Source organism: Acanthaster planci, linkage group LG08, assembly GCF_054643075.1.
Source record: "Acanthaster planci isolate LZ-2023a linkage group LG08, COTS_SCS, whole genome shotgun sequence".
Classification (NCBI taxonomy): Eukaryota; Metazoa; Echinodermata; class Asteroidea; order Valvatida; family Acanthasteridae; genus Acanthaster; species Acanthaster planci.
Genome location: NC_141784.1, coordinates 13,994,196 through 14,010,791, shown reverse-complemented (window position 1 = coordinate 14,010,791; position 16,596 = coordinate 13,994,196). Strand labels below are relative to the sequence as shown.

The following is a 16,596-nucleotide window of genomic DNA, read 5'->3' as shown; positions in this document are numbered from 1 at the left end:
GAATTTCACGATCCATTTTGAAGTTCTGAATGTAAAATCTTATCAACAAAACTTGTTATTTCACCTTTACTCTCTTTTCTCTCCATTTTCCTTCTTTTTTTTTTGCTGAACTAAGAAATGAACAACACGAAGTGGAAGTATATGGAACATTTTTTCTTTCAGTTTATTTGACATTTGATTCTTTTTATTATTTACATGATTATTTTTAGCTGGAAATAAATACAACTGCATCAATTTCTTACACTATCGGTCTTTACATAAATAGTTTTTCAATATATACATATATTCAAAGCAATCTCTTACAGAGCAAATGATCAGACCATCAAAAGTTACTTTCTTTTTTAGACACGTATACATGTGGATATGTACGTGAACATGTCCCAAACTCAGCGGAACCATCGTCACTTTGATCGGTTATATGACGGGGTGAATTTGATTTATATCTATACAAGAACAAAGCCACTTGCGTCCAACTGCAAAACATAATCATAGCGACGCGTCTCCAGTGGCACATCCATGTTAACCCCCCCCCCAATAATAAATAAATACAATGTGCCAATTGTCTTGAGACCTCGACCGCTGGACACGCCGCTGGATGGGCCCCTTTCCTTCCACCCCGCCTCGTAGAAGGTGTAATTAAACAACTTTCAATTATCTACCATATAGAAACACTAGAAATGTTTACCACTGCAAATCAGTCGCTTCGCATCTTCTTTTTAAGACAAAATCGGCTGCAATAGTCACATGTTGAAATCATATACAGCAAGAGGAGACGAACGAAAAGGATAATCAATGAAATTAATCTTCACTGAAGCAAATAGGCAAGACTGTTGCGAGAGGCAAATAAGCTATTCGTCATGCTTTCTACCGAGTACCCCAAAAGATGTTCATTACGAAAGAAAGAGACAATTGTAAAAGCCCGCAAAAAGTTCCCAGGATGATTTCTCTATCTTTTATTTCAATGTTTATTAATTTGGAAACGGTAAGAGCCTCACGGACTGATGAAGTTGTTTTCAGCACTGTAATTCTTCCAGGAACTCAAACATTTGTGTAAAACATTGGAATAATTCCAATATGTCAGTTATGAGCCAAATTCGTCCACGCTCCTTGCTTTGGCAACGCGAGGTCGTCCAATTTTTTCGTTTACGTACACATGACCTTCTGACCTTTCTTCACCTTCCTTCCATGGCCAGGGCATCAGGGTTGTCGGATCCGAATCCCCTTGGCAACAGGTTCCCGAATTTGGAACTGAGGTCCCTCTCTGGAACTTGTGGCGCCTAGTATCCGTTGAATGACGCGCCAAGTTTGTTGGTGAATGTTGGCCGAGGATTTGTAGCTCCAACTCGTCACGGCGTGTCGTACTGCTCTGAGGATCAGACCTACGTGAGAGTGTCCCAGAACCTGAGCAACTTGGTCTGTTGCATGCCTTGTTTTTGCTGGGGATTAGAGGTCGCAGCTTGATGTTGTCTGGTTTAGGTTTTAGCGGAGGTTTCTGTTTGAAGGTGCGCTTGTGATGAGTTTCGCCCGCAACTGAGGCTGCTGCCTTGTTCTCAAGTTCTTTACTTCGGAAGGAGAATCGGAGTCGATAGGGCATGTGGTTGCCTCGATTGCTGCGCCTTTTTTCTTTCAGTTTGATGATGGAGTCGTTCACATAGCCATTTGGGGCACTGTTGAGCTCCTCCAGGTTGGTGACTGGGCGGAACAGGAACGGTTCCCAGACTTCGTCCGGCCCAGGGGCAGAACGCCTCCAGAGCGGCTCTCGACCAAGGAGTTCATAAGGGTCAGAGTATTCGGTGTCGTCGCGGTAGCGCGTCACGTTAAGATAGAATGGTGAGGGTGGTGGTGATTCCCCGACTTGGGAATCCACTGTGAGAGGGGGCGCCGTGGGCAGTACAGACGGTCTACTTTGAGGTGAGTCGTGGAGAAGCACCGCAGTACTTGACTCGAAGTTGTCCATAACACCCAAAGTTGCCCCCACCGATGTCTCCGAAACAACTTCTTTCCCAGGTTGAGCTAAAAACGAAAATGAATTATTTCTGTCAATTCACCAGCGTTATAATTAACTTTCAAAGACATACGAAGCTTTACACAAAAGTGAATATTGAAAGTAGACTCTCAAGAGCAGACAGCTGAATTCTTGATAAGAAAACGTTGACGTCAACAAATGATTAAATGCTCAAACTCATTGAAACAATTGTAAAACAACTAAGCCTTTTAGTCGAAGAGCCCAGGATGGAATTAACGTTGTTGGAACCCCTGGGCCGAGAACATATTAATTACATTATCAATGTATAACGTAAAGTCAAATATTGCACTATTGCATCCTTGATCATTATTTGCTTCACAATAACAAAAAAATGTGTTTTTTATTTGTGGGAGGCTCCCGAAATGTGGAGGGCCGTGACACAAGCACGCCACTGCACAAACTTATCCTTCCTACTTGTTACATGATATAAAAATGGCGACAGTCTGTTGTCGGAAGTATTTTAAGCCAAACTGTCCACTGAACCGTTAAGAATCAATTCCATGGACTTTAGAGCCTTGTTTAAAGTGAATCACGAGCTCCTTGTTGTGTAACACGTCTAGTTGCTTCGGAATACACTTTCAGGATGAAGTACACGTGCCATTCCATCACCCTTATAAACCATTTGGGGCATTTTACGAACATCTGAAAATGAGTCCGGAGACCCCCCATATTAGCAAGACAGCAGACTTTGCAATGCCATGCACAATTCCGCGTCGAGAGTCGGCGTATATCACACATGCCAAAGGCCAGTCAACTGTCAAATCCAATTCATGTTCCAATGTACGAATCTTATGGACGTGCGAATCCCAACCGAAAATAACACTGCCCTTGTAGGGGACATACGACTGACTTTGTAATGACTTTGCTCCCCAGTGACAACACTAATTTTAGAGCTGTCATCATTAATTAGGGAGCAAATCCTGTTAAGCAACGAAATTAATGCACAAGGTCATTCAACTGGATGATAAAATGGTGAATGTAGGCCATGAGCGCTTGCATCTACTACCAGTTTCACTGAAAATGACGGCAAACATCTCTCAAATGTACTCTTACATTTAAAAATACCTCTGAAAGAAAAAAATGTTCGATGTGTGCCTGTACTTTTTAGTTCATTCTTTACTTTGTTCCGTTTAAGCGTGATCAGATATCACAGATGAACGCCACTCAGCAGGTGATTGTAAATGCTACCGCGACTGAGGCCGAATGCTGCAGAAATGGGTCGGTTCCTCAATGTTGCACATCCAGCGACGAAAAAATTGGCAGGGGCGTAGCGAAGAACTCTCTTTTTTGGGGGGGTTGTCAGAGTCAATTTGCCGACTTGTAACTTGGTCGCCAACCTCGTGTCGTGTAAAATGGAAATGGCACGCTACATTCATGGTTCAAAACAATTGCTGAGGGCCAATTATCAATTATCTTTTACGTAGGCTACCAATTTCATGGGCATAAATCCCGGGGGATGGGTGGGGCATATATCCTCCTTCCCACTTTTTGAGGGGGGGTGGGCTATGGGCTATTGAATCACCTCCCCCACCCACACACACACAGTGTGTATTTGCCTGCAACTGGGGACCCCCTATTGTTCCTCTTTTGTTTGTACTTTAACTTTTTTAGAAGACCACCCATATGTTTTGTACACAGTTGTCCATCGGGGACCCTCTGTCAATCGGGGACCTTATTGTCCTCTATTGTTCAGGGTCCCCAACTGAATGCAGAAACAAACTCGCACATTTTTGGGGTGAGCAAAAGTTAATTGCGGATTGCAAAGAACTTTACTAACCACAAAATGCATTCAATATCACTTAAAAAGAACAATAAAAACAACCATAACTATGCAATTCTGAATACATATACATATGTAAATCAGTATTATGAACATCGACCTCTATATAGAGTCATATGGTGTCATCCCCCCCCCCCCGGTTTCCAATTTTTCATGGCCAGGCAAGTCATCCCCCTTTTCCCATCCCCCATCGTCCCAATTTCCGGAACAAATTTACATCACTGACCAATATGGATTCATTTGCCGACCGGAACTCTATTTGCCGACTGGAATTAATTATTCGGGGGATGCCACCCCCCCCCACTTACACAAACCTCTGAGAACAGGTATTGATACAAAATACCAAACAATGTCTCACCAGAAATCTGTTGGTTTTCCAATCCGTCATCAGTGTCGGAATCGGTACCAATTTCTTCGCAGTAGTCAGAATCGCTGTCAGTATGAGAAAAACAATAAGCACCTCCCTTATAGATGGGTAAAAATAGTTGTTATTGCGCGGTCCGTCTAGTTATCTTTGGGGATTTTACATTTGGCCGTCCTGTCACGTTCGATAATTTTTGGAAGAATGATTTCTAAATAAACCAACCCAAGAAACACTCATGTCGGACTTTTTCCTTTTTCCTGCTCAAGCAATATTTGGGAAAAGTCACCTAATTTCACTGACGACCTTTCACTTTCGGCAATATCTTTTCTAGGTCTCCTTGTTCGAGCACCTTTGTTTTTATTTCCTGCGCTTAAGTGAAACCGAGATTGTACAACGTTGCAAAGATTTACCTACTTACAGTCGATGGATTCTAAATTCAGTCAAGTTGACCTGACCCAGTTCTTGTCACCAAAGGTTAGACTAGAATCTTATATAACAGCAGATTATTTGTTTTAAGTTCACGTCCTCATAAATTCTAAAATGCTTAAATATTTTGGCAGTTTTAATTTCGCTTTTACCAAAAGACCACTATAGAATGTAACTCCGTAAATGTTCATCTTTACCACATTGGACTGTTCTTCATGTATTTTAACCCTAAAAAAGCCGGGTAATTTTGGCCCATCTCACAGCTGGGGGCGTATTCCTCCGCCCCCCCCCCCGAACTTGGCTGTGCCACACCCGATGTTTTTAAAGACTTTCCGTACGTGAACAGACACTCCTTAACAGTACGAATGTGAGGTTTGAACTTAATCGAACATACGGTTTTGTTGTAACGGTCATTTGAAGTTCACGGCTACATTCGTTCCAGTACGTATGCATTGAGTACAGCACTGACAAAAACATTTTTGGCTGACCCCTCTCGGGAAAAATACGCGCTTCGCGAGAAGAGTCTGATAGATTTTTGCAAAAATGGAGTCAAAATGTCCCAAAAGAGTTACTGTAAAACTCCTAAAGGCTCAACTCCTCAAAAAATTCACTGCAGCGATATCGGAAAAATGTCGCAGGGAGGGGGATTCATAGGGTTAAATTGAAGTGATAGGTCAATTTTAGCAGAATATTTCTCTCTTAGGTTGGGTAATTTTTCAGTTTCTATAAATTAATATGCCAGCAAACATCTTACAAAAGGCCTCTTTTATGAATTGAGATTTAAGAAGTAACGGAAAGAAAAATTATTACAAATTCTAAAAGTTTTGCACGTTATTTTTAATATCCAATGGTTCCGGGAACCCGCCATCAGGGGGCAACTTTCAGACTCTATAACTTGGTGTCAATTAAATGTAACAAGAATTTGTAATAATTTTTCTCTCCGTAAATTCTTAAATCTCAATTCATAAAAAAGGCCTTTCGTAAGATGTCTGCTAGCATATTAATTTATAGAAACTGAAAAATTCTGTGTTCTGCGTTCGAAACTAACTAAACAAAACGTGAGGCATAGGTGATGTTCGATTAATTCATGGCGGCCAATTTCAGGTAACCTTGCTGGATCTGAGCCGCATTACATTTTTCCCCTGCTTCTTTCTCAAGCAAAACGTTAATTAAGCTTGATAGGACTGATGTGGACCACTTCACGACCATACCTGCAGGCGTATTTCCCTGTTACAGTCACATGAGCTTAATAGGTGACCCAACCCAACAAATGAGCCGGAAGTAGACAACGCCTATTTTGGGTCATTGAAAAGAATCTTGCTCAATGGAAATCAATGAAAGCCGCAACATTTTTATTACACACGTCTCCAGTTTCATCAGGATTCCAGGCTAAGCGATGCATCTAAGGAATGAATTCGGTTTGACGGAATAGAATAAAATTGATGGAAAATGACCCTAGGACTCATTTTCTAAGGTCCAGTCACGTTTGACCATCAACTTGCACCACTTTTACAGTTCATCATTTTTACCGGCAACAAAAAGATATAAATGAGGCATGAAGGATAAAAAGCAGGGGCCAATGTGTCCTCAAAAAGGAGATAATTTTATTTTTGAAAAGAAATTATGAAAGAAAGACGATTCGGTCTATTTTATTTTCCTTCTTTCAAAAAACTGTATGAAAAGCACAAGCGGAGCCTCATCCCTCAGAATGGCCATAAAAGGTTACATGAAATATTTCCGAATTTTGTGGACCCCGAACAAAATCAAGTTTGGCCTTTTAATCCAAAAAAGGTCATCTTGTGCTACCTTGTATCCCATGCATATATTGACTATACCTCTCGGTACACTGGCGATATTAGGACATAGATACGGTCGTGATATTGAATACGATCCCTTCGTTTCTTTCCCTTTCGCGGAAAGCTTTCGATCAAGTCTGCGCACAAAAATCAGCTGTTTACTAAGTGAGTGCTGACGAACAAATGCGCCACAGGATCACTAACAGTGGCAGAAATTGAATGCAAACATACACTTCCGAAGCATCAGTTCTCAGCAATAGCGGCAGCAAGAAAGAAGAAAAACCTGCCAGGATCCGTAGATGTATTTGCAATTTGATGTGCTATCCCTTATGCATGTAGATAAATCAAAAGTATGCACACCTGTACCTCAAAAAATTGTCGGACGGCTACGGTGAAGTAAATAGTATGTGTGCAGCCTATTACAATGTGCAACGAGCCACAAATTTGCACAGCCCCACGTCTAATATGGGCAACATGTGGCATGGCGTATCCATACTGCACCCTGGAGGCGCGTGAAGACTTAAAATTATGTAGGGATCTGCACTGTTTTGATCACTGTCAAATACATTGTATTGAGAAGTGAAAATGTTCATTAGTTGGTACATTTCTCATGGAATTCAAAACATCAACACTTCAGACTTTCCAACATAGTCTGTTTCACTGGACCCAAATAATAAAGGTTTGGCTTCCTTTTAATTTGTACGTCATGGGGATATAAGCCCACGATCTCTGATTAGAAATTCGGCACGTTAGTCCATAGTGACCGGAACTTTGATAAGTGGCTTAAGTGCAATGAAAAGACTGCCTAAACATAGATTTTGTAATCGATAGGAATTCACCTCTCTATACTAATGACAGAGAACATTGGTGGACCTATATCCCTAATTCATACACTCTTAGGTTTAACCTGCAGCAAAGAGCCCTAACCAACTTAATTCCTATTGGTCGGGATTGGCAGTCATTGACGTCACACCCCTCCATGAGCACTTACCGCTTGTACTCAACCCTTGTGAGGTTTCTGCGTCTTCGAATGATGCCACAGGCCAGACAAGCAAACCCCAGCACGACCCAGATAGCTATGAAGAGGGCGAGTACAGCAACCACGTACGCTGAACAAAGTAGTAAAATTAGACGGGTTTAAACTATTAGATTTGGGCGAGACGGAAGGCCCTTGAGACCGGCAGACATGCAGTGGCCCAACCTCTAAATAAGGGTTACGAGTCCATAATTACAGCTCCAGGTATAAGGGAAATAAGAATCTCAAAATTATAAATGCACGTTTACTTCACCTTAAAATTGACAGATACTATGACATAATCTTCCGCCTTAATCTCCCTCTTAAAGGTCGGTCCATACTTGGCACGAAATTGTCACAGCAGATCAAATTTCGCACTACTTATTCGCAACAAGTTGAACACAATCAACTCAGGCGAAATTTCGCCCCAATTTTTTCGTGACGTCAATTCCGTGCCGTCTTTGCATTCTCCTGAAGTATGAACTGGTCTTTAGCCAATAGATTCCATTTGGTTGGAACGATAGCGGACAGCACGCAAGAAGTCCAGACACAGACAATCGCGGGAAAGATGGTTCATGGTGTGTGACATCATACTCCCAAATTGAAACAAAATGGCGTTCAAAAAAATTCGTGTGATAATCGTTTGGTGCTTTGACTATTTCTTAAAGTTAAACTGATACTTCCATTCCATGTATTTCATTTATGATCAGCTATTTTGTTAACATCTTTTTTCATAGTCATAAGGAGAAAATACACCAATTGGGCGGAATTTAAGCGAAAGAAGACTCTGTAGCCATGTCAGCGTGCGCGTTTATATTTGATCTCCACGATCGACGAAAGTAGTTGGCGAAGTTGAACGTGATCCAAGTTCGCTGACTGCCTTACCACCACTGTTTGCGTTAGTTGCGCTAAGGTGTTTCTGTATTGTACAAATTATTATCGGGCCTAATTTGAGAATGCTGCTTGAGTCTCTTTACGGAAAATACGCTTGAAAGTATAACACAAAGCATGAGGTAATGACAGAGATACTGAAAACGGAGTGGAACCAATTTGTGAGAAGGCGCGATAAAGCAAACTTGCTTTATCGAGGGCGCCCACATTACCCCACACCTGCAATACAAAACCATCTTAGCGGAATTACTTTATTTTATGTAGTCTTATACACCAATTTCATTCTGAAGTGTTGATGGATGGCTACAGTTTGAGGATTGATAACTACTCACCAGGACAGGGACAAGAGCCATCAGTGCTGTCGCAGATACAGCCGACTCTCACGGCTACACTACATATCCCTCCGCATGGTACTGTGGGTTTGCCGCCTGGTGGATTGGTGATATCACCTTCTTCCTTGAGTGTACACTCGCCTGTCACATAGTGGCAAGGTTCTTCTCCTGGGCACGGTGGACAATTGGCGTCACAGTTATAGCCGAACTTACCAGGATTGCATCTCTCACGGCAGAAATCTCCTTGGTAGCCACTTGGGCAGATACACTCCCGTATAACCGGATGGCATGTGTGACCACGGTCGCAAGGGCGCCGGTCTGTGCAGGGCGTAGCAAAACTGCGAGGTGTTGGCTGGTTCCCTGTCAAGGAAACCCACAGATGTGGACAAACAATGAAAGAAAAAAATCAAATCAAAATTAAAACGAAAAGAAAGGAAAATGCAATTAAGTGCTGAATGACGCTCCACGTTTCGTAGCTGATGGGCAACACCCGTCACTTTTTTTAACCACCCTCGTTGCCACTAAATAATTATTTGTAATTATCGTTCTGACTGTATGAGAAACACTGATTAAAAGGCAGTTTGGAAAATTGCTGTTTAATTTAATTAAAAGCGTAATGTTTAGACCTTTTTCCGGTAAATTTACTTGAAATTACCTGGTAGCTATGGGAACCAACAATTTCCCGTAAAGGTTCGGGCAAAAAAGAGTATTAAAGATAACGGTTTGCCGCAAAATTCGTATAACTCGCCCTTGAGGTCTGTAATTACGGTGACCGTACGTTTACAGGAAATCATTGACGCCGACAACTGCCAGGTAATCTCCCGTAAATTTACGGGAAATCTTTTCCAGTGATACACTAAATGGTGTGAAACATTATTAAAATAATGTCTCACACCATTTGGTATAGGCCCTATCACTGTAAAAGATAAAAAGAGAAAGATATAATGCTTTGACCTGAATGAGTAGACCACGGTGATTCTATGATACATGTACATGTATTTTTTTTATTGACAAGTCATTACAAATACCTTTAATGCACGAGACTTGTGGTTCGCCTATATAACAAGGTTTCCAGGTCACTGACCCCTCACTTTGGTTTTCTATGCACCAGGTTGAGTCTCTTAGACCGCCTGGATTACGGCAGTAATTATGGCCTTCCAGAGCTAGCCATTCAGTGTCCGAGATGGGGTCGAGGTTGAGGGCGCTCATGGAATCTCGATTCCAATCGGAGCATTTGCCACCGGCAGCAGTGATGTTTACATGACCTTTGTAGTCTCTACCGTCAGTCCTCGTAAAACATTCGCTGTCTATCAGCAATTGGACAAATGGAATGAAACGTAGATAAGCATGCATATTCTTTTTGTACAATGTACTGAAACATTGCTCGGCAATATTGACATTACTGAGCATAGTGAGCAATGTCAAATTTTGCTAAAAAAATGGATTTTTGGGTAGTTCAAAAAGCGTGGAGACAATTTACCCTCCTGGATAAAAATTTTATCCAACTTCTAATTGTGTTAAGTTTTTCTTTTTTTTTTACTTTCTCCAGTCAAAAACATAATGACAATTTACAACAAGAAAACAAACTTACTTTCCTGTATTTCGCAAACGTAAGAAAAGTTTCGATTGCAATCCTTGTTGCTCCAGCGTGCACCAGAGTCGATCTCTGCACATTTTTTACGGCCGCTAAGGTTGGTCGGTTCTCCAGGCCTCCATACATCGTTCGTCAGTGTTGAACCGTCTACCCATTTCCAGACGCCAGAGGGCGTCTCGTGGTATAATCCTGATAACAGTGATCAAAGGCACTGTCTCGTGAATATGCGAGTTGCCTAATGGTATTAATTTGCCTTCGCTACAAATCAGTTGCGTATAGTGTAAATCTTACCAATAAACTAACGTGAAAATGTGAAACGGAAGCCCCATTATAGACTAATGAGCCCCCCCCCCAAAAAAAAGAAAAAGAGAAAAAAGGCCATAAATAATGTTGCTTGGCAATCAGACCTCATCCACCTACCGTAGAGACTCCACGACAGTTGAGAAGAAATCTATCACAGCAGTATAATAGGTCAATAACTGGATAAAATCCATTGCGCCAGTAAAAGCGGACATAACGAGATTAATTTCCAAAAATTACTAAATAATTTTCCTAGTTTGAATCAAATTTCTTGAGTACTCCACGACAACTGGCACACACTTTTCAAAGACATAATGCCTTATTTTCATCGTTAAAAATATTAACTGGTATGCCAGTAACACGATAGGGGATGTGAAAATGGAATAAAATTCCCTTTGTTGTGGTTAGTTTTAGTGACCCCTAAAATGAATGTTTTAATCCTGACAAATGATGGCGTTATGCGTTTTGAGAACCCACAATAATAGTCAGGCACCCTTTAGGACGTCTGGAACGGCGAGGACATTGGACAGACACAATTGCCGTGCCCGCGAAATGCTCGCAGGCTGCAGCAACAAATCTGGTCGGCATGATCTCTAAACTCACCCCAAAATAGAACTGAATTTTCCGAGCTCGACACAAGCAAGCATTGACACGCTAGCAGCGCGCGACGATGTCTCCTGAAATGTACGCCACTGATAATATGCAAAGTGTCTAGGTTAATGAAATACCTCTCAGGGTGGGGCTGTTTTGCCAAAAAATGTTTTTTGTTTTCCCATTATTTAATTAAAACGACAACTTTTACATTCTGCATATTGTTTAAAAAGTTAAAAAAATTTAAATATAATTAATAAAAACCACTTTAAATTCGCCAAAAAGCTATAGTTAACGGTATTATTTACCTATCCAAAGATCTGTCACTCTAGGTTGAACCCTCTCCAGGAGTAACTGACTTTCTTTCCTTGGTTCCTCGTTGGTTACAGCTAGGTCTCCACCCGGTGCTCTCCGACATTCAGCACGGGCCATGCTCCACGGTACCGGCCGCTGGGTCACATATCGGTAGCAGTTGCCACTGAAGTCAAGAACAAAACCTCGTGGACACTGGGCTGGAAGAAAAGGCACATCATTTTCAAAGGAGGGGAACGTTACGACTCCTCTACTTACCGACATTGTCCAATTTCTTGTCAAATACCCTTAGGACGTATGTTTTATTATATCGCCAAATGGTCTGTCGGCTGGGGGCTTCAAGGCTTGTTCTTTGCATACAGAAGTCATCGTACCTCTGTTCTGAGTCGGCCATTCTGCAACAAATTTGGCTAACCCCAGACCGTAGGAGTTCTTGCCAGCCGGACCTGTCCAATTCATGAGAACGATCACTCGGAAGTTTTGACGAGGTGTGAGGGGGTGTCCTTGTTTCCTGCCCTTTCAGCCAAGCAAATGCAGTTGGGGGGGGAATGGGTGGAACGGGACAGGTGCAGCGGAACATAGCAGAGAGGCACTATTTTCTTCATGTACAGTTTTGCCCGAGAGCAAGTTTGGACGGGGGGTCATATTGTGTCTTCTTTAGTGGGTATGGCAATAGATCGTTGTCAAGAAGCTGTGATATGTCATTTTGTATTACTGCATGATACCATACTGATTACATTTTGTATCAGGCGAATCGTTTATCTGCTTTCGAACTGTAACTCCTTCCATTTCCATAAATTCAAAACTGTCCTGTTATATTTTTGAACCCTTTTTAGATGATTTTCAGACAGGCCTATATTCGTTAATTTCTTGAAATATTACTACTGTATAAATCGTCTTCGTATTCTGTGTTTCCCAAAAAGCCACAAAAGACTAGTGGTTGCGATTCATAGCCTGCTGCCGTGAACGCCTTTATTGGCTGGTTTTTAAAGGCTTCGTTCGGAATAACAGTGGCAATGATTCAAATGTGCAATTTTTTTTCACCATGTGCATGAATGCAAATGTGCAGACAGTTTATTTACTATCTCGCTGCATAGTCGAAACAAGATTGTGTCTTCACCGCTGAATGTTGATTCTGCTACCAAATTTGGTGAAAAAATCTAAAGAAAAATGTAAGCCCTAATAAAACAAGTCAGTACACGCAATCCTTTCGGGCGGTGATAAATTGAACAGCACGCTATCAAGTGCTATGAGGGTGCCGCGATAAAAGACAGGAATTTACTGGTCGCAGTAACTTGGTTGAAAGACTTAAACCACAAATTTCGAATCACTGATGAAGAAAAATGATTCATCACCATGCATAACTACTAATGTACACTCATCAGCCGACAAAAAATATACATATAAGTAAAATTTCTGTAATTGTTTCAAGCTACTTACGTCTTAGACTCTTTTTGTATAGTATAGCTAAAAGCCCCAGAGGACTAACATTCAAACAGTCTTCATACTCACAGCGAGTTTTACACAGAGAATCCAAGGGCTCGGAACAGTCCCTTAACTCTAGGGTTCCATTAGTCAAGTTAACGGCAACACAGGCCTGCTTAAACAGGGTCGATGGAACTAAGGAGGAGATACCGCTGGAGAGAGTTTGTGGCATGAATGAAGCCAAAACATCTGTGGAGGTGAACTGTGATCCATCGACCCACACCATGGACTTGACAAAAGGAGCCTCCCTCAATCCTGTCAAAACAGAATACCACAGTCATTGTTCTAACAACGTAGCAGTAACACTTTGTTAATCAAGCTTCGAATGCTCAAATGGAAAACGTATTTTTAAAATTTCAATTGCAACTTCTTGTAGGCTTAAAGTTTGGAATTGAATTGACGAAGCAGCAATGTTCTGATACATAATTAGGATGAAATTTCATGGAGGCACACATTATTTCACAGGGGCATGAAAAACAAATGTGTTGCTGCTTGTATACACATAGGCTGCGTACATTTTGAATTTTTAAACTTGATGGGGGAACCTGGGACATGGAGTTCCGATGAGGTAGTTATATAGGCCACTGCTGATACTGAAATCCTTGTTAGAAATGACCTATTTGAATATGCACACTATGTGCATGCACATTTTAACTAATTGAAATGAGATGATACATGCGTACACTAAATAATTGTTGCCTGCGGTGTAGGGGTCCATGGCGTTTTGTACACCTGAGGGGGCAAATGACACTCGAGGCGAATTTGCCTCCATGGATTCTGTCACTGCAGCCAACAATTGTTTTGGTTTACCACAGTCATAAATTTCACTAGAACAGTCTTTCATGTGTAATGTGTGCATATGTTACTGCAAGAGAAATTATTACCTTTGACTAATTGAAACACGTGAACAGTGAATTAGATATTAAATTTAAAAAAAAATTATTGATTATGATATCCTTTTTTCCGGGGGGGCTAAAGAAGTCTTTGACTTATAAAAAACTGTTTTAACAGATACACCGTCCGATAAAGCACTGGGTTTTTCTCGACTGCTTGAATTTCAAGACATTATTTACACCACATTCCTTCGAAAAGTATTGACAAGATTGAAGAACAGACGAAGAGAGACGATATTAGCATTCTATATAAACAACTGTGGCGATTGCAGCAGAAACAGTGATCAGAGCATACTCGTATTCCACGAGCAGAGCTGGATGCCCGAACAGAAACTCGTAAGTATTTGTCATGGTCAGAGTGGAGAGAAAAGCACATGCGAACAAAGAGTGTTTCAGTGTCCCCACACAGAGCACATCTACAATCATTGGCGCGTAGTACGACCGCGGCTATCAACCTTCATACTCAAGATTACACAATTACAACGCAGTAGACACGACACATCAGCTTTGGGAAAGATTACATTTATCCATCGCCTTTCTTAAGATTTATGGAAATTTTATGCACCGGAACTGAAAACGAGGCTATAAGGGACTCCACGGAGCTGGCGAACATGACGAAGCATTGTTCAGTGCCTGTTGTAGGAATCACGAACGAATATCATCGCCAGAAATTAGCTTTCATCGATTTCCAAAGAACACTATCCTACGGAAAAACTTGATTGTTAAGATCAAACGAGACGAGGGGACACTATTCAAGGTAGATTTTGACTTTGAAACGACTTCTTTGGGCACTTAAGTTGTTCGTATAAAAAATCATAATCACTGCCCCTACACCGTACACGTTATTGCACTTTGGAGCAGTTCGATTGATCCAGTCTTTTCCTTCGTCCTCCGTGATTGATTGCGCCCAGCATAAATGAAATAACGTCTGTAATTTTCGAATTAGCATTTCAATGCGAACGTCGAAAAGGTTTATTCTGAACTTCGAAAGGAAACAGCCCAGCCGTTAAAGGTAAACCGCTGAATGACAAAAAGTCTTCACACTGCTCGATCGTGGCGACAACCGGCCGTTTAGGCCTAGACATAAATGGTGCATGCATGCAACGTCAACAAAAGGTCCCAGATAAAATCCCATTAATAAACTGCTTATTCTTCAGATTATGAATGTAGGCTTCTGAAAAATACGTGAAGCCTTTACCAAATTATTGCTCTCCACTGCTTTTGGAGCCCTTTTTGACGTAATCCTCCACAAACCCGAAGGTTATCTTGGGAACCACGGAAGATCCCTTCTGTTTGCAGCCATCGTGACATACGAGTCCCCTACAGCCTCGTTTTCAGTTGCCGCGAATAAAATTTGCATAAATATAAAGAAAGGACCATACATGTTTGCTTGTAGCACATCACGTGATCAATTCGCGACCAATAAAAATTCACTCTCTATGACCGTGGCATAACAAACAATAGTGTATCAGCGTATTGCACTACTGGATTTATCCGAACGCTGATAACGGTCCAACATTGCAATAGAGACCCACAGGGTCATTTTTGTTCCTGATGGAAGAAATCGGTGTAACAGATTTTTCCTACACAAACTGCATCACTTAATTAGATTATCTGTTCCATATGTCACATGGTATACCAAATCGTACAGAAGAGCCAGCCACGCAGTTACAAGACTTCATAGCAGAGCTGTTGAAACGAGGGTTATAATGCGGAATATAGCTGTAATACAACGTTAACAGTGGTCCACTTTACCAATTTTCCACGTGTGGGGACGAATACAAACCTCCCCCATTGTGGACTTGATTCTACGCCCTTAATTAAGTGATTTGCAATTTGTAAATGAACAATCCAAAGATATTATACATGTGTAATTAGACTTCGCCTTGGACTGTAACATAGTGGAATAAAACGATTTTAGTCAGAAATATTTCTATACCAGTTCTCATCTGACCACAATAATTCCATCCTCATTTTTAAAAACATTTTTACTAGCAGAAAGTGTGTGAGAGTTACTTTGTCATTCACTAATAACTTTCTCCTCTAAAACCTGAACACGACACAGATTTTGCCGTCATGACTTAAATACCGCTTTGAAAATTTCACTCGACGAAAGAATCATTAGAGAAGACTTACTAGGTCAGTGGAACTAGAAAATCAGTCTTCAGTTTGATTTTGGTAATTTGTAGACAACATAATTACTGTCTGAACATTCCTCTCCATTATCTAGATATTCCTCCTATGCATCAGTGTTACGCTTCTCATTTTCTGTTGACGTTTTGTAGGTTTACTTTTTACTGCCGTTGTGACTGTAAAAAGATGGCTCTTCATTGGTAACCTTACCTATCCACAGCATGCTGATCTGCCAATTGCGACCCAATGAAATTAAAAGATCAAATTCCTCAATGGAATCGACGATTGCGAGATCCGATCGGTTATCTCTCTGGCACGTCTTGCGTGATTCCGTCCAAGACGAATCTGACGAGACCAGCTTCCAGCACCCTGTTAAACGGTTTCTTGAGTAGCCATGTGGACATACTGAGAAAAAGAGAAGAGATAAAAGAAACCATTTGAAACAAACGTGATGTATAGGCCTAAACCCTAAACAAATGTTTCAAGAATGAAATCGTCTGTAGCTTACTACAAAAATTGCACGGCACACTTCAGATAATAGAGGCCTAATCAATACTTTGCCAAGTATATACAAAGGACACCTGAATCGGGAGGGAGGGGCAACCGGGACCATACCCCCAAGGGACAGTTCAAAGTTAATTTTGGAAGACTATGATTA

At 41.2% G+C, this 16,596-nt stretch overlaps 1 protein-coding gene across 1 annotated transcript in view; it reads right to left on the bottom strand.

Annotated features, from left to right (window-relative positions):
* Positions 1 to 147: 147 nt before the first annotated feature.
* Positions 148 to 16,596, bottom strand: part of LOC110977355 (uncharacterized) — a 28,722-nt gene continuing 12,273 nt past the window's right edge. Inside the window, exons 3-11 of the mRNA XM_022231396.2 lie at positions 16,149 to 16,343; positions 12,940 to 13,167; positions 11,424 to 11,627; positions 10,222 to 10,413; positions 9,659 to 9,937; positions 8,631 to 8,990; positions 7,384 to 7,501; positions 4,165 to 4,238; positions 148 to 2,013 (exon numbers count right to left, since the gene is read on the bottom strand). Of these exons, the coding sequence (XP_022087088.2) occupies positions 1,082 to 2,013; positions 4,165 to 4,238; positions 7,384 to 7,501; positions 8,631 to 8,990; positions 9,659 to 9,937; positions 10,222 to 10,413; positions 11,424 to 11,627; positions 12,940 to 13,167; positions 16,149 to 16,343 (2,582 nt within the window). The 3' untranslated portion in view covers positions 148 to 1,081. The remainder of the gene's footprint in view (positions 2,014 to 4,164; positions 4,239 to 7,383; positions 7,502 to 8,630; positions 8,991 to 9,658; positions 9,938 to 10,221; positions 10,414 to 11,423; positions 11,628 to 12,939; positions 13,168 to 16,148; positions 16,344 to 16,596) is intronic.